The sequence below is a fragment of the Rhinatrema bivittatum genome, chromosome 7, assembly GCF_901001135.1.
Source record: "Rhinatrema bivittatum chromosome 7, aRhiBiv1.1, whole genome shotgun sequence".
Taxonomy (NCBI): Eukaryota; Metazoa; Chordata; class Amphibia; order Gymnophiona; family Rhinatrematidae; genus Rhinatrema; species Rhinatrema bivittatum.
This window is the reverse complement of record NC_042621.1, coordinates 197089101-197116797: the sequence shown is the minus strand read 5'-3', so window position 1 is coordinate 197116797 and position 27697 is coordinate 197089101. Positions and strand designations below refer to the sequence as shown.

Genomic DNA, 27697 nt, shown 5'->3' with positions numbered 1-27697 from the left:
TTGACATTCTGTTCCTTCCTATATAGATTCCAGACTTCACTCTCATATCCATATAGAATCAGTTAAATGAGGCTATTAAATAATTTTAATAGTAGTTTTACTAGAAGTTTGAAACTGGCCAGTTTTGTTTTTTTTAATTGCTCAGAAGGCCCCTGGGACTTGGTTATTTAAAAAAAAAAAAAAAAAAAAAAGCACAGATTTAAAGGCAAGGGGTCATGCTGTTGAGGTCAGTGAGATGTATAGAAATGTTATTTTGGCTTACCTCCCCCACACTACTTCAGTCTAGAGATGCCACTGACTTCCTATGACCTTAAGCATTTCCACAAGAAAGATTTTTTTTCAGGGGGGGGGGGGGGGGGGGGGGGGGGGAAGAGCCAAGTGAGGCACACAAATACACTGGCCCAGAGGAGCCAGAAACACACTGTATGCTACTAAGGATAAACAGTCACAGATGGGAATCCTTAGCCAAGGGTGACCTTCAACAGTAGGAAAGAACTACTATACCTGAAATATAACTTGCTTTCAGCTCAGATTTGGAAAGGCTAGTAATAAAATCTAAACCAAAAAAAGGGAACACACAATCAGACCATCAACCAGTCAGAAGATTATTTTTCTTAATGGACAAACAGCTTTTTTTTTTTTTTTTTTACCTTTTAAACAAAGGCGGCAAGTCAAAATAATAAAATAGGCCTTGGGCTGGAAGGAGGGGAAACTAGAGTCTACCTTTCAAACAGGAGGACAAATTGTCCAAACCTAATGTTGCCTCCAGAATCAGTGTTCAAACAATAACATGATATAAATGTGTCGACTGAACTCCATGTGGTATCCTTACAAATCTCTTCCATAGAGGTTGATCTTAGTTAGATGGGTCGCCAACGCTACTACTGCTGTAACATTATGAGTCTTAACTAGGAAAAATAGTACCTGCTGGACCTGTCCCAGATCAAAATGTCAAAAAATCAAAGCAGGACACCTATAAGGTGATAACTCGGATCTCTCAATCACTCACCCAGAAAGCATATGATGGCAACAGTATTCAAAAGTTAATACATTTTTCAAGTAGCAGTATATGTGATCCTTATGGTCTTGTTTAAATCTTTTGATATGAGTCTTGACAGGCCCTTCTACAGTCAAACCTACCTGGGCATAACAGAAGGAAATGTAATCTGCCTTCCAAATTAGAAATAGTTTCTTTGGGTACTATAATCCTAAACTTGTAGGGGTCAAAAGAAAAAGTTTGGTGAACCCTGTATACACTTTGGTCCAAACAAAGGAAAAGGAGACCACTCTCCTGCAATCCATACTGTACAGGGTTTGTTAACCTCATGAACATGTGGCCCGGGGAAAAATCCTAGAAAGACAATTGACTGATAAAGGTGGAATTCTAATACTTCCTTAGGCTGAGAGCTGAGTAACTGCCACCCAAAATGTGATCTCCTAGGTCAGGTACTTGAGCCTACAAGAGGCCAGAGATTCAAAAGAGGGGGGGGGGGGGGGCCTTTCATCAGCTGGCTAAGAAACTTGAAGTCCCACGATAGCAGGCAGCTTGATTGAGGCCAAGCAAGATCTCCATAACATCACCGCTTATAGCCTAGACAAAGATGGGGTTTCACTGTATGTTAATAAGCACCAACTGTACTGAAGTATATCCTAATAGAATTGGTTTTGAGACTACAATTTGAAAGATGACAGTGGTGTTCAAACAGTTTTTGTGTTGTGCAACAGAGGAGATCTAAGGCCTTATCTAAATCACCTCCATTAAAACTCATATGATTTTCTTGTGTATTTCTTCCTAGAAGCTAGGACTTTACACACTTCAACGGAGAATCCTAGGGAACAAACTATTTTCCTCAACATCCAGGCTGTGATGAACCAGAGATTGGTTGTTGGGAGGAAAACAATCTTAATTCTGCGTGATCAGAATTGGGGAACTGCCAACCTGGCTAGATTCTTGATAATCATACACCTGAAGGAGCGGAAAAGAAAATTGTATCAGACAAAATGAGAGTTCTGAGAATCATTGTTTCTTGGTTTCTTCTGAGTTTCACTTAAGTCTTCACAACCAGAGGTATCATAGGGAGAAAGATTGAAGGCAGAAAACATTTGAGGCTAGTCTGCCCTCTGATCATCTCCTGTAACAGAAGGTCTGGATCAGCAGGTCTGGCAGCACACAGAAGGATCCTTGAATTCGCAAAATCTCTTGAGAAACTCTCAAAATGTTTTCTAATTGACTCACATACATTATCCAACAGTGCAGCTCATTATTCCTGCTTGTCATCTGAGAAATACTTTGGCTTATGGTTTATAGTGGCACATCATGACAATGTACATTTACGTACTAACTCATCACTCTAAGGGGAACACCATACTTTAAAATTAAAGGTAACTGTTCAGTCAGAGTGGATTGTGAGCTATCTTACTTGAGAATGGCTCGTCATAACTGCTAAGAGCAACATTTTGTCCAGTCAATCCACAATATATAATTGAGAATTCATTCTCTCTCTCTATATCTATATATTAACCTACAGACTTCATACCCGGCTGATGCCTACTGACTCAATCCATGCTGATTTGGACTAATTGGTTATATTAACAATTTTGTGCCAGCACAACTGACATCACAGAGCTCAGTTTCTACATTAGGCAGGGTGCGTTGACATCATTGATAATATACTTATCATAATAAATAAATAAATAAATAAAAACACAACCCAGCAGCGAGTGTTCATCAAGGTAAAGTAGCTGAGACAGTACCTAAGTCTAAAACTTGTTCCTACTAGAAATAGTTTGACATAACTAATCAGACATATTGATTTTAGAGGAGGAACCTCACCTTCCATGAAAGTAGAGTGCAAATAAGCTAAAATTATAATGATGCAATTTATCTGTAAAATGCTTCTAGTAGAATACTTCTTATATACAAATATAATTCAAACGGTTGAAACTGTCCTGAAAACTTCAGGTGACAGTTCAAAATTTATGCAAGGTATCATGCTCAAGCAGCAAGCACCGTTTAAACAATTCCTAAAAGAGTACAATATAGTACTATATACTTAAAAAAATAAGTTGAATTGAAAAGGTATATTTATGTTTAAGGGACTGGTGAGTATCTAGTTAACCCGTGTATTTATTCCACCAAAACTCCAAACTTTTGCAGAATCTTCCAGAGGTATAAACTCCCAAAGCAATTACCCAAAAGACTATGAGACAGAAGCCAGATAGTGTACATATTACTTATAGATAAATCCCAAATAACGGAAAAAAGGGTTTTCTATTTAAAAATTCTCTTCCTTCTGAGAATGTATGCTGTTTTATATTCTAAGGCAGCATTTCAGCCCTACAGCCTTTTGAAGTAGACGTGGATGAAATGCCTCAAAGTGAACTAAATCATATATTGAAAAGAACACATATACATTGTTCAGTAATTCTGTTATTGGAAAGTCGGTATATAAAAATGCTAAATAAATAAATAAATTGTTCTCTAGGGAAGCTTTTCCAGAACTTTGATTATTTTTTACCTCCAGCTATCAAGATTTTCTCACCATCGCAATCCCTTCTGCAGATCACATTTATCTTAGACAATTACGCCTTATTTTATGATTTGGTTTCTCAAAGAGACTATACAATTTTCTCAATGTTATTTTTTGAACCTGTTTTCCATGTTTTCCAAGTTCTATAACCTTGTTATATGTACCGCCTCTTGGCGTAATTTTTATGTTTCAATGTAAACCGATGTGATCTGTATTTTAATACAGGAACACCGGTATATAAAAATCTAAAAATAAATAAATAAATAAATTTAAAACAAAATAGACTATGCTAACTGTCTCATTCCATTGGTACTATGAAACAAAAGAAAAAATGCAGAAGTTTTTTGTTTTTTTTTGTGTTCGTTCACACTAAGTTCCATAAGTGTGCAATAAAGACAAAGGGGTAGATTTTATAATGTGCAAGCGTGCGTCCAAATGTGCGCGCTTCCCGGCACACACACATGGATGCGCTATTATAACATGTGCGCACATGTTATAAAATCCGAGGGCCATGCATGTATGTGCAGGAGACGCGGGGGGGGGGGGGGGGGGGACTTTTGCAATTTCCATGCGGCGACGCATTTCCGCCATACCCCATTCCCTTCCATTCTGTTCCAATTAAGGAGCAGACTGGGAGGGAACTTCCCTACCCATACTCCCTCCCCTCTGCTCACCACCCTGTAAACCCTTTTTATTTTGTATTTTTGATTTGCAACTTACTTCAGCTCCTGAGCAAAAGTCATGCGTGCTGGCCGGCTGCCGGGACACAAGTCTTCAGGACAGTGAACAATGGCGCTGACCCAGCCCGCTTCCCCGCCCAAAACACGCCCCCCGGCCCACCCCTTCGAAGCAGCCCTGCACTTGTGCACATACCAGGCTTTACACGCTTGGCCAAGCCCCTTAGAAATTTCTCTCAGCGCGCACAAGGCCCAGCCACATGCATAAAGCCCAGATTTTCATCATGTAGGGCTTTTAAAATCTGGGTGCTAGTGTACATAAGTCCAGATAGTGCACACTAACCATGAAATTAGGAAACCACAAACACCCCACCCCCCAAAAAACCCAATGAACCATTTTAAAAACAAAATCAAGCAAAAACTGACACGAAAACGACAAAAAAAATTTTGTGCACCCCTACTAATCTATATGTGTATATTGAAGAAGTGGCCTAGTGATCAGAGCAATGGCTGAGAAGCAGGGAAACCAGTGTTCAAAATTCACTTCCCTGTTGATACTACTTGTAACCTTTGGCAAATCACTATCTTCCACTGCCTCAGGTACCCACTAAGATTGTAAGCTCATTGGAGTTTTGAATTATGTATCTGAATTATTAATCATGCTGTAAACCGCCTTGAGCATAGCCTTGAATAAGTAGACTAAAAATCCAAATTTTAAACACATCTATGTGTTAGGGAATTATGTAAGCAAGGAATAACACAAAAAGAGATACTCTGACAGTATGCTATCTCAGAAGAGTATATAAACTGAAAACTAAATAGTTTTCAGTATTTTTTTTATGTAACCTTAATTTTGAATTTTTGGCACATAATTCGGGGGGGGGGGGAGGGAGGGGGGAGGGTTTGCACAGATGTAACACACACCTCTCCGTGAGCGTGTGTACGTATGTATATACATATACACACACATATACACAGATGTATACATATAGAATTCCAAAAAGGAAGCACTAATGTTCATGAATGTAAAAATAAATGAGCAGCTATGGTCCTAAAAGTTTGTTCTACATGAAGGTGAGGTTACATACTACCAAAGTTGTTTTTATTAGATTAACATACGTTATCCTGCAGACGAAGTCTTAAAAAATTAAAGAAGGCAGGACATTTACTGTTACAGCATTGTAGGTCCCCCGACATGGGCCCTGTTTCATACTGGCTACATCGGGAGGGATGGAACTGGAGATCAGAAGAATCTTCAACAAACTGAAAATAAATCTGTAGAGTGTAAGGGTAGATAAGTGACAAAAACCCCGTAAAAATAATGATAATACGCGGGTGCATCATTCCCCAGATGGAGAACAATGCAACAGTGAAAAGGGGGGTTGATACAGTATAAAGGATCAAAATTCATAATGCAATAGGTAGGCTCCAGAAGGCTGACATGCAAAAATAACATTTAACCCAGAGTGAGACAATGCAGCACTAAATTATACAATGTATAGAAATTCCAATTAGAGTACCATGCAGCACGACAAATGTGGAGAAACTCTGAAGCAAACGTGTATAAGAAAAGCCAAAAAATGCGAGTGAACCCTGGCAGACTTTCTAAAGCAGCGCTGTGTTGGTGCTTCACGTCACATTAGCTCCACCACCTTTTTTCCACGTTTTGGCTTGTTTTTTTGTTTATAACTCTTACCATCAGCTGCATCCTGCAGGCAGACCGACCCGATGTTTGAGACTGTTTTTCAAGTTATGTCACCTGTTTCCTTCAAGTTTCACACTCCATGACTTTCTTCTTTGTTTAATTCCTTGATGTTACCATTCACTTTTTTGTTTTTTTAGATTTGCAGATTTTTGTCATTCTCTACCCTTGATGTTATTTTGTAAATATATATGGAGGTAGTCTTCCTTACACACACTAGCATCTTTTGGCTTTTCTTATACACGTTTCAGAGCTTCTCCACATTTGTCGTGCTGCATGGTACTCTAAATGGAATTTCTATACATTGTATAATTTAGTGCTACACTGTCTCACTCCGGGTCAAATATTTTTGCATGTCAGCCTTTTGGAGCCTACCTACTGCATTGTGAATTTTGATCCTTTATACAGTATCAACCCCCACCACTGTTGCATTGGTTCTCCATCTACGTAATGGTGCACTGGCATATTATCAATTATTTTTGCAGGGTTTTTGTCACTTATCTACCCTTACACTCTACAGATTTGTTTTCACTTTGTTGATTCTTCTGATCTCCAGTTCCGTCCCTCCTGATGCAGCCAGTGCAAAACACGGCCCATGTCAGGGGACCTACAATGTTGTAACAGTAAATATCCTGCCTTCTGAAATTTTTTAAGACTTCATCTGTTGGATAACCTATGTTAATCTAATAAAAAGAACCTTGGCTATGCTAAGTACGGTTCTCGTGCTTGCAGATGCTATACGCATTTTGATACACCCCTATCTTAGTGTCTTTTTACAATACCAAATACATGCAACAATACATAATTTATATCCTCTATTGATCATACATGCTTTACACAGTGAAACTGGACTGCAAAAGTTACAAATTCACATTTCTTGAACCCTTGATTAGCTTTAAATACAATGAAATCGCTGGTCATGCTGTAAAAATCGCAACACATTCTTCCATTCAAACAATGCAAATTAAAGTTGTGAACTGTTGTATTGTGTTTCCTGGGTATGATGTAAGGTCCCTAACAAGGCCCTTGTTTTGCCAGTAACAGCTTCCTCAGGAAAAAACCCCAGTCACAAAGAAGACCATATACTAAAATTGCTTCTCATAAGCTTCTCCTGATAGATGGGAGCAGATAGAGCCGACTCTCCTTTAAAGTTGTGAAAATCTAATTAGGGGTTCAGAGGGATAAAAACTGCGCACGGTGTTCAAAGAGCGAGTGCGGATCGACCGACTGACCCTGTTTTTAAAGAACCACTGGTCGGTTGTTATATCAGTGCTGAACTACCAGTCAAAAATGGGTAGTGCTGTGTGAAAGCCACCTAAACAAGTAATAGTACCAGTGCATTTCCGAATGGGGTAAGCACTGTAAAATCTGAGTACAATATTTTGTTTCTTTTGGAAAGTTGTTAAAATCAGGGTAAAACCTTCCTCCTACAACAACTGAAGGAACCAAAATGAGGCACAGGAAATGCAATACAGTTCACAACTTTGATTTGCATAGCCTTTGAGGGGAAGAATGTGTTAGGATTTTCAAACCACGACCAGGGATTTCATTGTATTTAAAGCTAACGAGGGTTCAAGAGATGTGAATTTGTTTAATTTTTGCAGTCCCATTTCACTGTTTAAAACATGATCATTAGAGGATATGTAAATTATGTATTGTCACATGTATTTGGTATTGTAAAAGACATTTAATAACGTATGTGAATATATGTTTAGATTTTTGTTGTTAGAAGTAGCCATTTAGCTATATTGATGTATTAAATGTCAGAAGTGATATATGCAAAGTCCTAAAGGTTCTTGTACCATTCATGTAAAATGAATGTTTTAGTCCATAGTTACTCATTTATTTTGTTTGAAACATTAATAAAGAATTATTTTTCCATTCATTAACATTGAACATTAGCGCTTCCTTTCGGAATTATATATATACATATACACACAATTATTCAGATGCTAAAATAAAATTAATAGCAATTTATTTAACCCTCCAGCTGCCTTTAGGCACCAACAGCTGACTATACTTCTCCCCCCCCCCCCCCCCCCCCCAAATTCATGCCCATCTGCGTCCCCCTCCAAAGTCACAATGGGTCCCTGTGTCTATGGCATGACCAGCTGTCATAATAAAATAAGGCTGCTGAAGCCATTTTCAGCAACAGAACAGACTTTTAGTGGCAGAGCGGAACCTCCCCTAGGCAGTTGCCTACTTTGCCTGTTTGGAAGTCTAGCCCAGAAAGATGAAAATGCATTATTTATTGAGAGAATCACATTAGTATTACTAAAAATACTTAGGACTGATGTGATAATTTGCAGCTTTAAAGACAGCTTATTGTTCTTGCAGCAACCCAAGAGATTATCAAACTGCTAACCAGTAAAATTTAAAATACATCTGATCTCTGCCAAGAAATCAAACTACATATTGTTTCAAAGTAGGTTAACATTCAGGTCTATCCAGTACCGAGCGGTAGGAAGAGCTGCGTTAGTGCCTGCAGCACCCGCGGTTGCCACACGCACAGTGCAGCACACCTACCGCTCGATCCTGAACACTAATTTTATGTAAATGTAAACCGCGTCTAAGAAGGGCCCGTGAAGCCTTAGGCCCGCGCAACCCATTTTACTGGATAGAGCGCCTATACAGTATCCTGGGTGCGCGGGCCTAACGCTTCACGCCACGCTGGTATCTGTCATTTCAAATGTCATTTGAAATGACAGATACCAGGAAGTCGGGACTGCCAATCCCCCCTCTCCTCCTCCCAAAGCAGGGCGCGAAAAGCAGCCTTGCTCCGGGAGGAGGGGAGAACCTGACAGCGGTGAAGCAAAAAAAAAAAAAAAAAAAAGCGAAAAACCAAAAACAAAAGCAAAAAGTAAGTCGCTTCGCTTCTTCCCTCCTCCCGGAGCAAGGCTGCTTTTCGCACCCTGCTCCGGGAGGAGGGGAGAAGCGGCGAAGCAACTTACTTTTGCATCCCCGATCGGACTTACTTTTTTTGCAGCCGTCCAGCCATCTGAAGAAGGTATCTTCCCCTCCCCGGGGAAGATGGATGCCAGCACGGGGAAAGCGGCCCCTGTGCATTCAATTGGCTGCTCAAGACGTGACGTCACATGCCGTGACGCCAAACGTCGTGACGTCACGTCTTCAGCAGCCAATTGAATGCACAGGGGCCACTTTCCCCCGTGCTGGCATCCATCTTCCCCGGGGAGGGGAAGATACCTTCTTCAGATGGACCGGACGGCTGCAAAAAAAGTAAGTTTAGGCAGGAGAAGTCCGATCGGGGATGCAAAAGTAAGTTGCTTCGCCGCTTCTCCCCTCCTCCCGGAGCAGGGCACGAAAAGCAGCCTTGCTCCGGGAGGAGGGAAGAAGCGAAGCGACTTACTTTTTGCTTTTGCTTTTTTTCGCTTTTTTTTTTGTGCTTCGCCGCTGTCACTTCTCCCCTCCTCCCGGAGCAAGGCTGCTTTTTGCGCCCTGCTCCGGGAGGAGGGGAGAAGTGACAGCGGCGAAGCGACTTACTTTTTGCTTTTGGTTTTTTCGCTTTTTTTTGCTTCGGGAGGAGGGAGAGGACTGGGGCTGCCCCGGAGACCGGCACCCATGATCGCGGCCGGGGCGGGTGAGCGGGGGCTGGGGGAAAGCTTGCCACCTATCCTTACCCCTGCCTCTACCGCAGGGGTCAGGTAGGCGGTAAGTTTGCAGGTTAAACGCGCGACAAAACGGCAGGGAAAGATAGCGATAGTCGGGGCGCGGGTTATGGGATGCTAGGGAATAGCTAATTCGCTCGTTTGCATGCAATATCCATGCCGCGTGCGGAAGGGGTTGGCCGGGGATTTTAGGACGCGGTAGGAGTAGGTTAAAGTGGATTCGGGATCGCAGGAAGGGATAATGCGGCCGGAAAGTGAGTAAAACGCGGCTTAGGAGCAGGGTAAACGCGGCCGCACTTTACAGGATAGACCTGACTGTGATCTGAAAGTTACTTAGCTCTGCAATACAGGGGTGGAATATGCCTACAACTCCAGCATCCTTTCCTTGTGATGAAGCATGACCCCAATCTGGGTCTATCACTGTTACTTTGTTACTATGACATGTTCCTGATGCTGATGAATTCAGCAGTTCATACATACACCATTCTAGTTTACAAATACAGAATATCTTTCCTTATTGTACACCTTTTCAAGGAAGTACAGTACTAAAGTTTACAATGGACAACATTCTATGCTTTGTACAACTTTTTAACAGAACTAAATGCAAATACATTTGGAATTTATTTTTAAAAAAGTAAAGAACATGTACTGAAACAAGTCTTTTGGGCTAGAGGCGAATGGATCCATAGAGCCAGCCAGACACCAAGATGAAAATATTTTTCATTTGAAACTGTAGGACCTTCTAGTTCAAAACTTTCTGGACAATGTCCTCTACCTTCCTTGGAAGCAGAAGGGAGAAAACTACTATGCATTTATCATCCAAGCCATGAGGGCCAGAGCAAACAGATTTGATTGGCAGAGATTTCCTCCCTCCTGTGTAATGACACACAGAGATGTTTGCACTAGGATTGAAGGCTGCACAGAAAACAATTGGAATCACACCTATCTTAGCCATGCTGGGGAAATGAGAATCACGTCTGCTCAATCTCGAATCACCTTCTGGATTGTCCTTGCAATCAATGGGATAGGCAGATATTCAAGATCAACATCTCAGGAAAGCAGAAAAGCATCAGAAGCTGGACTGCAGCTGCTTAGCAGTATGAAGCTAATCTGCTCAACTTCCATGTTGTTCTCTGTAACAAATAAATTGTCAGATAACCCTACAGGTTGAATAGATTGATCGCTATATGTTGGTCCAAGGCCCACTCATTTGGTAGAAGGACTCAGCTGGCATGTTTAAACTACCTAGAAGTTAGGCTGTCTGTAAGTAAGCTCCGAGATTGAGAGCACACATCCAGATCCTGAAAGACTCCTCACATTGAACCTTGCTTGTTTATGTACAACATGGCAACTTGGTTGTCCATTTTTATCAGGATTTTCTTTACCATCAGTATGTGAGCAAAGGGCTTGAAGGAGATGGCTTGAGTTTCATCAGACTGATCTGAAAACAACTCTGCTAAGGACCATGTCCCCGGGGTCTGAAATGTAATATGAGTTCCTCACCTCCTGGTGGAGGTCTTTGTGGAGAGAGTAACTTGATGAGATGGCACTCCAAAAGGGAGAACCATCTCCAGAACATTCTGGTTTAACCATCACTGGAGATGTTCATCTGTTATTACTTAGATGCATTAAGACAGAAGTTGACTTGGCTGGTCCCACTGACATCATAGGCCACACTGAAGACCTCTAATTTTCATCCACATCATGGGGACATGTACTGCAATTGCCATGTGAACAAAGACGACCAAGCCTAATCTCACTAGAGTCTGACCTTGTTGCAGAAGGGTCTTCAAGTCCCTTAAGAAACAGTCCTTTCTTCCTGGAGAAATACCCATCCACATACTGAATCTATCCACACTCCTATGAACTGAATCCACTAGTCGGATGAGAGGTTTGACTTAGCAAATTTGACAAGGAACCCCAGCAACTGGAGGAGTCAAAAGATGTTCAATGGATTCCAAAACCCCTGACTGGGATGGACCCATCAACTAACCACTCATCCAGATAGAAGATGCAGACTCCTGATGAGGTACGCTAATACCACCAAGCACTTAGTAACACCCTTGGGGCTGCAGACAAGCCAAATGGCAAGACCCTTTTATTGGTAATGAGCCCCTTCCACTAAGGAACTTGCAGTGAGTTGGATGACAGGCATCTTTGAGACCAAGGGCACACACATCCAAATCTGCAGGATGAAAAAATGAGAGGATCATGTGGAGGGAATTTATCTTGAATTTCTTCCAGGCCAGCAGTTTGTTTAGCCTTTGTAAATTCAAGAAAGGTCTCAGCTCCCCAGTTCTCTTTGAGATGAAGGATTAGGCCCCGAGATGCTTCGCACTGACTTGGTTAGGTTCCATGCTAGGGTCTCTCATCTGCACCAGGGCAATCTAGTCCTCCTGCTCTCTCATCAAAACAGTACCTTAGAAGAAATCAGTGTCAGTGTCTCAAGCCTCCATGCCGACAGCACATTAGAATGTGTGCTCTGCGCCAAAGTCAACAACAGCATCCAGAATGTGTTACGGTCTGGGTACAACAGATATGTGGGCGCCAAAGAGACTTTCTGTACCATAAACAATAAAGTCATCTGTGCCAACAAGGTTCCAAGTAGTCTTATGTTCCAGCAATGGCCCGGTGCTTCAACTTCTTGGTCTCTAACTAGGAGACTGTCCCCCCACTTAGGCATCTTTTAAGCACTTCTCACTTTGGGTGCTTCTCCACCTTGCTCAACCCCAGACCTGAAGTGGGATCTAGAACCCAGAACAATGGGGGTGGGAAGCCTTAGACACAGAGTAGCAATGTGAACAACCCTTGCTCAACTCGATGTTGCCTGAACCCAAGGATATCCCACATTCTGGGATGAAAAGCAACTTCGATGTCCAGACTTGTCTCAATGCTATTGCTTACCCTTAAGCTCTCTTTGGAGATCCTGCATCTTCTAGGTTCGATATTGTTGAACCCTGGGAAGATAAGACTATAGTTCTAGCAGTCAGCCAAGTACGTGTAACAAATCTTATGGGCATCCGATATACATCCAGTGTACCTAAATACAGGTCTTGAAGTCATTGATGGCTGATTTTCCCTTAGGCCTTTTTCTGAACATTTTTATTTTTTATATACTGCAACTATCAGACTTACAAAAGCTGCCCAAGGCACTTTACAGCAAAAATAAAATAAAAAAACAAAAACATTTGTAAAACAAATTTGCCACCCAATCCCACACCATCTCACCCCATTAAAAAAAAAGAAAAAAAAGAAAAAAGAGAAATGAATAAAAAGGAAAAAAGAAGAAAAAAGAAAATTTTTTACATTTTTAGTAGCACTTAAAAGTGCTGTTGAGTGGTTGCTGAGATACCAAGGCAAGAAAAAATCTCTAGCTGCAAACGAGGCGGAGTATTTTCCCAGATACTCAAGCTATTTTTCCTATACTAAAAAAGAAAACTGTAGACATGTCTGACTTTACCAACCTGCGTCCAATTGCCTCTCTCACCTTTCTTGCAAAATGATATTCTGTAGTACTACATCAACTAACTGATTTCTTATCAGACAACGCAATTCTCCACCCAAAATCAATAAGGTTTTCAAAAAAGTCACTGTATGGAAACCCTCTTGCTATCTTCTTTTGACACTCTACTTCGAGGTTCTGATACTGACTACATTTTAGTGTTATTAGACATCTCTGCTGCTTTCGATATACTAGATCATCAAATTCTACTTACTAGGCTGAAATCTATAGGCCTTGCAGGCACTGTTTTAACATGGTTTCAATCTTATTTATCTAATCACTCTTATCAAATCAATATCGGACCTCATTTCTCTGACTGGTACACTCTTTTCCTCTGATGTCCCCCAAGGCTAGTCTCTCTTGCTCCTATTGTTTTTAACATTTACCTCATACCTTTATGTCATTTGCTTAACAGCCCTGGTTTACAGTTTAAGATTTATGCAGATGACAATTTTCTGTGCTCTACACTTCCTGGTCTATCACTTATCTACTGTCTCTGTTTATACCTTAAAACTATTAATGCATGGTTATCTCATAACCTTCTTAAACTCAACACCTCAAAAACAGAAGTTCTTCATCTGTCTACAATTTCACATTCTTTAGATGGTTTATCCATCCCTATTGTATCAAAAGCTCGAAACCTTCGGGTTATTATAGACTCAAAACCAATACGTTGCAAGCTACAACCTCTCTCTTTTTTCTTGTGCAATCATTTATTTCATATCTGTGGGACCATCATAACACCCACGGTTTGTAGGCAGTAAGCCTGAGTCTAAACCGCAATGGGTCACATTTAATCATCGGTCCATTCAAGTCCTATTTTTATTATTAACAACCAATAAATTTTCCTTTATATTTTCTTATTTTTTTCTCTATATTGTAAAATAAATGTGGAACGGTACTTCCCTTGCTTGCCGAAAGCGCTACCGCACTTTGAAGATCAAACTGTTCAGGAGGATTTTATCCTTGAAGATGGCGTTACCATACTTCGGGTCCAGGAATTACTTGTGCAGTCCAGTCCGATGTACGTTTCGCAAAAGCTGCTTCAGGGACTGTTATTGAATCTATTTTTCCTGAACTTTCAACTGAGAACTTTAAATTCCATCGCGTCCACACAGTACTAGATACCTTTAAGGTTTAACACATTCTACCGCCTGATGGCGGTAGAATGTTTAACACATTCTACTGCAACATTCTACCGCCATCAGGCGAGATAGTGTGGCTCGTTGCACACTGATAATTAACTGTTAATATTATTGTGGTTATTATAGACTCCAATCTATGTCCAATCATATTTCTAATTTTACAAACTCCACATGTTAAAACATCTCCGTCCTTTACTCTAGATGATTTCCATACTGTTTTACAATCCCTCATCTTCTCCGGGTTAGACTACTGTAATGCCCTTTACCTCGGTCTGCATAACAGCGCTCTTTGCACAAAACAATTAATTCAAAACATAGCAGCTCGCATATTAACAGGCATGTCCAGAAAAGATAACATTTCCCCAGTTTTGCAATCTTCACATTGGCTTCCTGTTTACTTCAGAATTCAATATAAAATTCTTTCCATTATACACAACTTAATATATAATGATTCCTCCATCTGGTTTTGCAGTTCCCTCCGCATTTACCAGCCTAATAGACATTTAAGGTCTATAAACAAAAATCTACTTGAAGTCCCCACTGTCCATCTTGCAAGGCTTGTCATAACTAGAAGATATGCTTTTTCAATAGCAGGTCCCTTACTTGGGAACTCTATTCCAGACTATTTAAGGCAGATTTCTAACCATAAAGAATTTAAGAAAAGTGTAAAAACATTTATTTTCTATTGCATTTGGTTCATCCTCCCCTTCTTTAATTCACCTTAAAAATTACCCCAGGCACACGCTACCGGCGACAAACCGGCATTTCTCGCTTTTGTCTGCCTTATCAAGATTGTCCTTTCACTTTTATTTTATGTTTTAGTTTTTCTTGATGTGACAGACTTATGTAGATTATGTATATTTTATTTTGTAAACCGTTTTGACCAACATTTGTTGTAAAGATGGTATGTAAACAATTTTAAATAAATAAAAACTAGAGTGTCACATGTCCGTGCCAAAGCTTGGACAAAATCAAACTGAAATACTCAATGCAGCACACAGAGGAACCACTGCACATGCTCAGTAAAACGTACTGAGCTAGTCAAGATGGATGTGTTTGGCACAGTTAGATGGTGTCACCCACACGTCATTTATTTGGCTAATTTAGTCCTGCTTGTGACCGAGAATCTGGATTTTTGTCAAAAATCTAAGCAAAAAGCCCCAATTTCTGTATGGGATATGAACTAGCTCTGGCTCTGTTTGACATGCAAACCCCCCCCCCCCAACAAGCACTTCCACTAACTGAGAGAAAAATATTTGCCCTGGCAAAACTGATTCGCTATACACACATTTTTAGTTTATTATATACTGCATTTTCTTCATAAAGAAAAACTAATGTACATACCTCAACCAGCATTCTGAAATATTCAACAATATTTTTAGTAGCTCCTTCTGCATGTACACAAATGATTTTTATTTACAGTTTCTACACAAAATAAAAGTAAAAAGCTCATGTCTTCTGGATAATGCCAACTTAAAAAGGCAGGAATAAGAACATAAGAAATTAACATGCTGGGTCAGACCAGGGGTCCATCAAGCCTAGCATCCTGTTTCCAACAGAGGCCAAACCAGGCCACAAGAACCTGGCAATTACCCAAACACCAAGAAGATCCCATGCTACTGCTGCAATTAATAGCAGTGCCTATTCCCTAAGTAAACTTGATTAATAGCAGTTAATGGACTTCTCCAAACCTTTTTTGAACCCAGCTACACTAACCACATCCTCTGGCAACAAATTCCAGAGCTTAATTGTGCAGTTTTATCAGAAATGTTTTATAATTTGCATTTTGATAGTAACATTCAAATTGACTTGCAATGCACTTTCCAACTAATGCACTATAGAATAAACATATAGCCAATGTGTTAAATGGTAATGGCTCATGAGTCACTGCGAGATAAGGTGACCTGCAAAATGTCACACAGGTTCAACAGTAGACAAGACAGATTCAAGAACTTATATTTTTAGACCAGTGTTCTAACTGCATAAGAAGTCATTTTAAAATATGCTGTGGGGTACTAGAGCACAATGAAAGTTATACATACCACTCAGATATATGAAATTCATTAACACTTCATTTATAGATTGTATTTTGAAACAGACTAATAAAGAATCTATCTAGAGAGCTTGGAAACTAGCTCCTAAGTTCAAACAGAAAAAATTTGACAGTGAATAGTAAACTATTCTTAGCTGTCAAATGTTTCTCAGATAAACTAATATACTTACTGCTGTTACTGTTACTCTGTAATTTTAGTTTACTTTTTTCTTTTGCACTTCTGCTAAGAATGCCATTGGGTTTGATGTCTTCCTCTTTGTCTGCATCACCCTTTCTTCTTTGCATATCATTCTGTTTCTTTTTGTAAGTTGGCTTGGGTTGACGTTTTGCTCTCTGGCCTGACTTGCTCTCACTCTCATCCGAATCCCCACTTTCAGAGCCAGATTCATAAGTCCTTTTTGTTTTTCTCCTTGTGAGTTTGTTGTCATTTTCAAACTTATCTTCCAGGACTTTACTGTCAACATTATTTTGTATCTCACTGGAAGTAGAGGCTATCAGGTTAACAGTACATGGCTTAATAATTTCAGCTATGGTATTCCCTGAATTTTCTGCTTTATTAGTGTTTTTATCTTCCTCCGAGTGTCTTGTAAGCCAAGCCTTTTTCAGTTTTGTGTGGTAATTCGGTTGACTTGTCTGGGAAGTTTGCCCATTGCCTACAGAGTTTGCTTTGTTTACTGAACTTCTGGCCTCAGTATTATCTAGGGAAGCAGAAGCTGAGAATGTCTGATTTTTTACAGCAGTAATCTCAGTCTCACTGGAATTAGTACTTTTAAACTGAGCTGCAGCCAATGCTGCCTTGTGCTTTTTCAAATGGATAAAATCAGTTGTGCTGGAGAATCCAGAAGTGGGCTGAATAGCACTTCCTGTCTTGCTACTGGCTGGTGAAACCAAAGTCTTGGTGCTGGCACTACATTCTTCAGTTTGTGCCCCTGCCTGTCCTGCAGTTCTTGAAGCAGCAGATTCAATAACTGTGCAGGCCAAAATAGTGTTAGATAAAGAATAAGTCACTTCTGAACCAATGCAGCATGAAACACTAGTAGTTATGGCTGCTGATGTGGTCACATCTGTTTTGGTATTGCACATCATATTTGCAGCAAGTGTGACAGAACTGGGAACGCTGCTCTGTGAGATGGCTTGAGAGTTCTTCTCATTTTGCAGGTGAATAGTGTCTGAACTCACATTTGGCAGACTTCTAGCTTCTGCTGGCTTAGGACAATCTGTTTGATTTGCCCCAGTTGAAGTTCTTTCACCAACCTGAGCTTTTGAAGCTGACTGTTTTACTGGCACTGTTTCATATTTTGTACTAGAAGGAGGGCGTACAATGACAGATGCTGTGGCAGCCTGTGGTTTTCCACTGTTTTTCTCCAAATGCCATCCAGTTTTCTCCTGATTATGGATATCATTTGGCTTCCAAACTTCAAGTACTGTTTGCTCAGAATTTTTCTTGTAAGTTGTATTTGCTTCCTTCAGTTCTGGTACTAGAGTTGGGGGTTTTTGTAGTTCTTGGGCTTTAATGCCTGCATTAACTGGTTGTACTGGAGTTAGAGTTGGCGGTGAAAGGTTACTATAGCTACCTTCCTTTCTGTCCATGGTGTGATGAATTGGAGGGTGAAACACTGGGGCTCTGTGCAAGGCAGGCATACTTCGAAGTGCATTTGAAGGTGAAATCAACAACTGGGATGGACTCTTGCAGTCATTTCTGAATGAATTTACAGCATGAGATACCACTTGCTGGGAAAGCTGTTCTGTTGCCTTTCCTACTGTCCCTTCTTCTGGCTGGTGCTTAATTAAAGGTGGGGGTTTTGAAAGTGATGAAATAAATGAAGAGAGAGGTGAGGGATTAGTTGCTGTTGAAGGACTAGTACTTTGTTTATCTGCAAAAATATTTGAAGCTTCCTTAGATGGATATGACCTTGGTGGTTCATTCACCACACTATTAGACAAGGTGGTGAAATAATTACTTTGTGGCAAACTCTGAGATACTGAATGCTTCATTTTATAGAGTTCAGACACAGACCGCTCTGCTTCTTTGTCCTGTTTTACAGCATGGCTTTTAGGGCTTGATGACAGTAATGGTGCAACTCTGGAATAGCTGTCTCGTTCACAATCAAGTGCCTTCATTTTTGCTGTAAAGGGAGCGACTTCAATACTCTCCTGAAGAATTCTTCTGTGTTCTTCTTTGTATTTGTTCAGTCTCTCTCCGGCCTCCTGAGGTTGTCTCTGCAATTTACTATGAGTCACGACTGGATCCACATAATGTCTGTGCAAATGGCTTTCCTTTCCAGTCTGAGTTCGATTGTGGTCAATATCAGTCTTAGCTGTTGCTGGAGTAATAGAACGTAGAGGCTCCAAATAAGCTTTTTTCTCCAAATCTCTGCATGAGAAAAAAAATTTTAATTCAGAATTGTATTCACTTTGGAATTACAGTTTTGTTTTTTACAATTTGAAATCCCAGTCTCACACATCAAAAAATATTCAGTAATACAAGCAATGCCTTTTCTTCATCACAGACCGTGTACATTTGATAGTCCAACTTTTTGTTACACATTAGAGATGAGAAATTTTGAATCATGAATACTAGAATCCATCTAGGTGTTTTCAAGGAATAGTATTGCCAGCTTATTTCTGAATGAACCAAATAAAAATCTGAAAAATCAGTGTAAAAATACTCAAGCCCCTAATTCAATCATAAACTGGTTTGATTTTTCTCAACTGTTAGAACCCAAATGGGGAATGTTAATTAAAATTAAAAAAAATAAATCTGCTATACTCCTTCCCTCCAGGAAATGTATGGATGGAGTTCTACCTTTTTAAATATTAATTGTTGCTAATCAAAAATCAGAGCATTTCTATTCTATATCATTAAGATCATACATGCACAAATAGAAATAAACATAGTGCAACAGATGATTCATATTTTCAGTACACTGCATACTGCATTTTTTTCTTAAAATAGATTTTGATTTGAAAACAGAAACTTACTCTTTGTGGTGATCTATTATAGATTTTGACAATGGTGGGCTAGAATGTGATGGCAGCTTGAGCGGACGATGAGGGTCTGCACTGGATGGTCTCACAGGAATGTGATTCAATAACCCAAGACTGTCAGCTGAGGTCACAGAGGTGGGTTGGTGTAACCAAGGACTGGTAGCATTCTATTACAACAAGCAAAACACTGTCAAGATCAGTCTTATCTCACAACATTATAACCAAAGGACATAAGCCTTTTATATATTGGAAATGATCACTTTCATTCCAAAATGCTGAGTTTTGTTTTGTTTTTTTTTACTTTTCCATACTTAAAAAGATTTCTAATCCACATAAATCCAAAGTTCATATCTCCCATTATCTCATGTACCCAATTAGAATGTAACTTTTTGGGGAAATGACTCACTGTATCTGCATATACTCTGCTGTAAAAGTTACCTGGTTTGGGGTGCTGTATAAATGCTTAAATACCATATCAAATATTTCAACAAATGAAACTGCTAGATAGCCATATAATTTTAAGATATTTTCTGGCACAATGTTGTTACATCAGCATATTAGCCATCAGACTGGGGGAGGGGGGGGAACATGGCAAAAGTTGGAAAAATGGTAAGGTTCAAGAAAACATTTCTATTGTTCTAAGACTACCAGAATGCATCCTGTCAGTAACAGCACAAGAGAAATCGCCATAATAAAACAAAAGAAATGCCATATTGGATCAGATCAAGGGTCCATCAATCCCAGTTTCTTATTCCAAAGGTGGCCAATCCAAGCCACAAGTACCTGCCAGGATCCCAAATAGTAGATAAATTCCACGCTGCTTATGCTCGAGGATAAGCAGTGGCTTTCCCCAAATGTACCTGGTTAATAACTTTATGGATTTTATCTCCAGGAACGTCCAAACCTTTTTTAAAACCCAGCTATGACAACTGCCTTTACCATATCCCCTGGCAATGAATTCTTAAGCTTAATTGGACATGTTTTCCTCTGATCTGTTTTAGTAACTTCATGGTGCGTACCCTAGTTTTGGGGGTTTTTTTTTTTTAGTTTTTTAAAAACTTAAATAATCTGCATTTACCCTTTCCACTCAACATGATTTTATAGACCTTTATATTACCACTGATCAGTTGTCTTTTCTGCAAGCTGAAAAGGCCTAACCTCTCTAACTTCTCTTCATAGGGAAGTAGTTCCATTCCCTTTATCATTTTGGTCACCTTTCTCTGCACCCTTTCCAGTTCCACTATATCTTTTATGAGACAAGGCGACCAGAACAGCACATAGTACTCCTCCTAGGTGCAGTTGCACAATGGAGCAATAAAGGTTTTATTCTCATGACATATAGTAACATAGTAATGACAGAAAAGGACCAAAATGGTCATAAGAACATACCGTATTTTTCGATCCATAAGACGCACCTGACCATAAGACGCACCTGACCATAAGACGCACCTAGGATTCAGAGCAGCATCTGTGCGTCTTATGGAGCAAATTAGGGTAGGGCATAAAATTTTTTTTTTGTCCCCATCTCAACCCTTTAAATTTAATTAACTACAACCCCCCCCCCCCCTCCCCAAGACTTGCCAAAAGTCCCTGGTGGTCCAGTGGGGATCCGGAGCTATCTCCTGCACTCGGGCTGTTGGCTGCCAGTATTCAAAATGGCGCAGATAGCCTTTGCCCTTACTATGTCACAGGGGCTACCAGTGCCATTGGTCGGCCCCTGTCACATGGTAGGAGCACAATATGGTGCTGGCCGTCCATTGCTCTTTTCATATTCGCTCCATAAGACGCACAGACATTTTCCCCCCACTTTTGGGGAAAAAGAAGTGCGTCTTATGGAGCGAAAAATACGGTAAGTTGCCACCATACTGGGTCAGACCAAGGGTCCATCAAGCCCAGCATCCTCTTTCCAACAGTGGCTAATTGAGGCTACAAGTATCTGGCAAGTACCCAAAACATGAAGTAGATCCCATACTACTAATGCCAGTAATAGCAGTGGCTATTCCCTAAGTCAACTTGATTGATAGCAGTTAATGGACTTCCCTGCCAAGAACTTACCCAAACTTTTTATAAACCCAGCTATATTAATTGCCCTAACCACATACTCTGGCAACAAATTCCAGAGCTTAATTCAGTGAAAAATAATTTTCTCCGGTTAGTTTCAAATGTGCTACTTGCTAACTTCATTTCATGGAGTGCCCCCCCCCCCCCCACTTAGTCCTTCTATTACCTGAAAGAGTAAATAACCAATTCACATTTACCCATTCTAGACGTCTCATGATTTTATATACCTCTATGATATCTCCCTCTCAGCAGTGTCTTCGCCAAGCTGAAAAGCCCTAATCTCTTTAGCCTTTCCTCCCCTTTATCATTTTGGTCACCCTTCTCTGTACCTTCTCCAGTGCAACTATATCTTTTTTTAGATGTGGCGACCAGAATTGTACACAGTACTCAAGGTGTGGTCTCACCATGGAGCTATACAGAGGCATTAAGACATTTTCTGTTTTATTCACCATTCTCTTCCTAATAATTCCTAACATTCTGGGTCATTCATCAAACCGCGATGTGCCAGTATCACGTGCATTAGGGCCGTATAATTTTATAAGATCTGCAAATTTTATTACACTTGTCTTTTCCTTTCCAAATCATTTATAAATATACCGAAAAGCACCTGTCCAAGCAGTCCATCCAGTCTGCCCAGAAAACTTCTTAATATAGCATCTGCCGCATGTGCAGGTTACTCCCATGTTTCTCTTTTACTAGGTGATGATCCTTTTTGAAAATTCAGACATTGTTGCTTGATGTGCTTTGCATATGGACTTGGCAGTAGAAGCAGTACTGTGCTTTTTCCCTTATATCTGCTTATCAGTACCCCCAGACCATAAAAATCAGAGTCCATGTTGGTTGTCATCTGAATCCAACCTTTTCACCCCCACCACCAAAGTACATATACTTAACACTGGGGTATATTATAAGGCTATAAGCTCATGTTAAACAGCATTTATAATACAATATAGCCATACATGGCAATATGTATGGCAAAGCAGCTAATACATAGTTAATCCATTGCAAATAAAAATAATGTGGCTGACTTAGAAAAAATTCAGCCACGTTATTTTAACGCATTTGAAGGAGGGGTAGTTAAAAATTCCCGGAGACATCAGGATTGCCAACGCGCATCCCGATGTCTCCAGAACGCTATTTAAGACCACTGAGGATCAAATATCCCGTCCCCCATGTAAAGTGTAGAAATGTCCTTGGAGTCTAGCTAGACCCCCATCTCTTGAGGTGGTGAGGGCCCAAAAAGTAAACCGCCGCCCCCCCCCCCGAAAAAAAATAAACTAAAAGTTGTGCAGTAATGTCCCACCACCTTACCAAATCCCCTTTGTATAAAATACCCACCATCAAAACTCCTCCTCCCAGCAGCAGATGCTCTCCTCTACTCCAAAATGCAACAATCTATAAGGTCTAGTGGGGCCTCCCACCACTCTCCTCTGCATCTAAAATAAGTCTTGATGGTCAATGGGAGGCCCCCAGAACTCCTCATATCTTTAGGAGAATCGTTTGTGGTAGCCCAGAGCACCCCCTAGCACCAGGCCCAATTGATGCCATTTTGGAAAATGGCAGGACCAGTCCTTGCCCTCATCACTGGACCCCAAAGATTATGTTGTATTTTGGGTATGGCAGGGGGAGAATGTTTGCTGCTGGGGGGTATTTTAAACAAAGGGGAGAGGTGGGGCATTATAACATGACTTTTAGGTTTTGTTTTTAACTTTTTGGGCCTACAACACCTCAAAAAGCAGCAGGATCTGACTAGACTCCGGGGATTGGGGGGGGGGGGGGGGGGAAGGTTTCTACACTTCATGGTGCGAGGGGGATAAGGGGAATTTTGGGGTCTTTTAAATCGAAGACAGCTCCGTGCAAAGTGGGTTGCTGTTTTTTTAGGGCCCTGCCGCTTCATTTTTTCTCAGTTTTTCCTGTGAGAAAAATGCCATATTTCTGCAATATTTTCCCAGGGAGGAGCAAATTTTCATGGGAATACCGCCACTCCATGGTATTTCACCTCTCCCACAAGAAGAAATCGAGGCTTAGTAAATAACTCCCACTGTTGCTTTATTGACCATCACTGTTGCACAGTGAGTTGAAGATTTAGCAAGTGTTGCTTACCTGTAACAGGTGTTCTCACAGGACAGCAGGATGTTAGTCCTCACATATGGGTGACGTCAGTGGACGGAGCCCCGCTACGGAAAACTTTTCTGTCAAAGTTTCTATAAAGCTTCGACTGATGTTGGCACACTGAGTGCACTGAGCATGCTCAGCCTGCAATTATCCATGTAACCACAGGTGTCTCCCCTCAGTCTCGTCTTATAGCAAAAAGCGCAAGCGAAACTAAAATAATAAAACGTAAGTAGACCCAACTCTGTGGGGTGGTGGGTGGGTTTCGTGAGGACTAACATCCTGCTGTCCTGTGAGAACACCTGTTACAGGTAAGCAACACTTGCTTTCTCACAGGACAAGCAAGATGGTAGTCCTCACATATGGGTGAGTACCGAGCTGAGGATGCCTGAGAGTGTACCCAATGCACCCAAGACGTGCAAAAGGCGCAACGTCGGGGGTGGAATTTAGTAAGGAGGGCATCCTGAAACCCGTAACGGGTTGGTGGAAGGATGTTGGGTAGTTAAACCGAACAGAAGAGGAGTAGAAGGACTGTCCAAACATGGAAGCATGCCGGCCAGTTTTATCTAAGCAATAATGGGCTGCGAAGGTATGGAGAGAGCTCCAGGTCGCAGCCTTACAAATATGTACAAGCGGCACTGGCCGAAGGTGAGTTATTGAGGCTGGTATGGCCCTAACAGAGTGTGGTTACACTCAGTGTTGTAGTGAAATGCCTGCTTGTTAGTGGGAAAAAGTGATACAGACCGTCAATTAGGAGGAATAGGTCTGTTTGCCCACTGGAACTCGCAGCTTGGCTTTTTCCACAGGAGGAAAGAGTTAGGTGTAAGTCCTATGGAGTGTAGTGCGGTCTGGATAGAATGCAAGTGCACTTTTACAGTCCAAGGAGTGGAAAACCCTCTCACTCTGGTGAGAGAGAGTTGTAGGGAAAAAGTGGGCAGAGTATATTCTGAGTAAGTTGAGATGCTGCCTCTACCATAAGAACGACATGTGGTTGAGTATGTAAAACCACTCTGTCACAGAGGAACGGAGGGTCGGGTGAGTATGTAACAAGGTGTGGAACTCACTGACCCTGTTGGTAGAAGTGATGACTACGAGGGAAAGAATTTCCCATTGCAGACTGTTACGTGAGAGGAATGGCAAGGCTCGAACGGGGAACGCATGAGTCTTGTAAGCACTAATATACAGGCTCCATTCCGTAACCAGTAAAAATAGAGGCGTCTTAATCAGTGGATAACCCATGGTAAGCTGACTCGGAAGGGGTTGAACCGTTAATTGGGCATCCCCACTCCCAAGTGGTACGCCAATTGGAATCGAGGCATACCCATGCAGAGGATGTCTGGGGAGCAGAATCCGAGGGAGTAAGAGAAAGGAGTGGTGTAAAATAAAGGGGGTAAACCCCCCCCCCCTTTTTTTTTTTCTACGACACGTGGTAAATCATGCCATTTTGAATGGTAAGATTTTTGTGTAGAAGGTTTTTGAGACGCTACCAGTACCTGAGAACATCAGTGAGTTCATGATATGAGACTGACCTATGAGAAGGCGAATTGGTTACTGGTGTGATAGATTGAGAAGTATGGGAAAGCATACTGGTCTCGGCCAGGACGTGGGTCTGAGAACAGTGAACCCCATATCGGCGCAGCATAATAAGGATGCTGGCTAAGAGAGGCATTGAAAGACACATATAAGAAGCCTTTGTTGCAGCAAAGGCATCCATGGAAACGCATTGGAGACATGTTAGGGAGTAGAATCTGTCCACCATATGGTTTGATTCAGATGCAGAGGGCAAGTTCGGCTGACCTCAGCGCTAGAAGATATTCCTCGCTACACATCTAATCCACGACCATCCAAGAGGATGGAAACTTATGTGGAGAAGGTCTGCTAGTGCGTTCAGTAAGTCTGTTAGATAAGTGGCCCAGGGATGCATGGAGTGTGCAAGGGCCAAGAGTAGAGCTGCACAACTTCCTAGCACAGCAGCTAAGAGGTTGTGCGTGCTTGTGTGTTGGAAATACCACAATGTCACTATGCTGCCTATGCAGCACAAAGGTTTGCTGCATAGGCAGTATTGTAAGGCATAAAGGCATAACTCATGGCTCAAAGCTCCAGGACGTTAATGTGAAACTCTGCATTGAGCGGAAGAGACGCATATTGGGTTGAGAAGATGTTAGTTCGAACTCTGCAACCCTGAGTAAATGCGAGTATGAGCAGGACCAGTCTAGGTTTTGGCTCTAGATCTGCAATATGGATCAGGGACGATAGTGGTTGAACAGCTTAGGTCCACTGATAATTGAATTTCACTGAATCTTACTCATAGCAATTATTTGGGACCTATAAGTAAATGCATGGTGAAAAAATGCCGTGGCCCAACAATGAAAGACGTGAGGGGCTGAGGTTATGGTGTATGCGCGTAGAGACGTATAGGAATTTGTCAGAATGTCTGTGCAGTTGTTGGACAGGAAGTTCGTTGTGATTGTGGTGTCCAGAAGTGTGCTATATGGGATTTATGGTAGTGAACAGCAATCCCAGGTAATAGATTTATAGTGAGACATGAAGAAGGTAGAGCTCCTTGCTTGGGTTGACTGTTGTTATGCAGCTGTCCATGCAAGGAAAAGCGTGAATGATGTTTTACTCCGTAGAGAAACAGCAGTCAGTGCTAGTGATTTAATGAAATACCCAAGTTACCGAAGCTGGTGCAACTGGCAGAGCTTGGGATTGTAATATTTTGACTCACCATGAAGCACACAGAAAGAATAGAGGAGAGAGGCAACCTACTTACTGCGGTATGGAAGCATGGTGATGAGAGATACCATTTTACCTGCACCTTCTGAAGAAAGTTGATATTTCTGAGGTCCAGGATGGGCGGAGAGTAACTACTTTCTGTTGAAAGAAAGAATAGTGAAATTAAAACTCCCCCACCCCCCCTCTGCGCTTTGTAGCGTCCGGGGGACTGTACCCTGAACCTTGGTACAAAGTGGGGTGGCCGCTCTGATATCCGGCAAGTTGAGAGACCAGGAGGTGTCCAACTGGCGGGGCTGACGTAATCAGGATATCATGTAATCTCCCACGGGAGCGTGAGCGGTAAAAGTCGTACCCGCATTTCTGTGTGCTATACAAGAAAATGTCTAGACCTGTCACCAGGTCTCGAGGTGGACTTGCAATGGAGACTGTGTTTGCTGAATCTCGTGTTTAGCAGATCAGCGAATGCATCTGGAATTTCGGTCCTTAATTAGAAACCAGAGTATTAATCAGTACAGAGTCCCGTTGCTAACAATGGGAGGATGTCTGAGGTAATTCCAAATGATTGGTAGAGAGGTTTTCTTGGTATTGGGTCCGACATAACTGGCAATAGCGATATGTGACACTAATACGGTTCTTAGAAAGCCAGATGACTTAGAAACTTTCGAACCATATGGCCCGATTTAGAGAACAGGTCTCAAAGGGATTGTTGCTGAAGCAAGATTAGAGTACTTACCATCCGTCGTGCATCGCAGGACGACGAGCCGGCGAAGATTGATTGTTCCATGGATTTCAGGAGTCATCGAGGGATAGCCTGAAGGACGTACACGTCCGACTCAACTCTGTAACCTGGTATTGTAGCGCAGGTACAGAGGAGACAGGCTGGGCGTGTCTGGTGCAACCACAGTAATTTGTGGAGGGTCAGAACCTTGCACCGGTGTCGGTGAGGAACGCCTCGGGTACAGGGGAGCCATTATGACTCATGAACCCAGCCCTCTTTGCAGCGGCTCGATGTATCATGACACCAGTGAGGATTCCGTGGAACTCGGTCCAGTCATTCTGGAGCACGGAGGACTGCCAGCGTTGTGTGGAACAGTGGCGGTGGCAGTAGCAATGTTGCTCGGCCCGGGCATTCTCCAGCACAGAGTAGGATAGCACCGATGTGCTGGATGGTGTCGGTGGCGGACGGTCACAGTGCCGGTCACAGTGAGTGCCACGGTGCTCGGCCCGGTCTTTCCCCAGCGCAGAGGTGGACACCCTCACTGTCCTGGATAGCGAATGATGACGGACTGTCAGCATGCCTGCACTGCTCCTGGCACTATGTAGTGTCGTAGGCTGATACGGAGCTTTAGTAAAAAACCCCAAAGCATGGAGCACTGTGTTTAGGCGAGGGCATTGCGTGTAGGTGCTATGTCAGTATTGACAGGATCGATGGTGGCATGGAGCGGCCTCGAGGGTATCGTCAAAAATATATATGAAAAAATGTCGATGGCCCGGCCAGAGCAACGAAAACAATGACGGAGGCACAGACGGCATCAGTACAGGTATCGATGGCAACGATGTGGCAC

At 41.7% G+C, this 27697-nt stretch overlaps 1 protein-coding gene across 6 annotated transcripts in view; it reads right to left on the bottom strand.

Moving 5' to 3' along the window:
- JMJD1C (jumonji domain containing 1C) overlaps window positions 1-27697 on the bottom strand; it is a 597281-nt gene that overhangs the window by 126380 nt on the left and 443204 nt on the right. For 5 of the 6 annotated variants that reach the window (XR_003857847.1, XM_029609729.1, XM_029609730.1 and 2 more), the window contains 3 exons: window positions 19218-19390; window positions 16406-18609; window positions 505-555 (listed from right to left, as the gene is read on the bottom strand). Coding sequence is in view for 5 of the 6 variants with exons in the window: in XM_029609729.1 (XP_029465589.1) it covers window positions 505-555; window positions 16406-18609; window positions 19218-19390 (2428 nt within the window). In the remaining variant the exon portion in view is untranslated. The remainder of the gene's footprint in view (window positions 1-504; window positions 556-16405; window positions 18610-19217; window positions 19391-27697) is intronic. The other variant, XM_029609731.1, reaches the window with a different exon arrangement.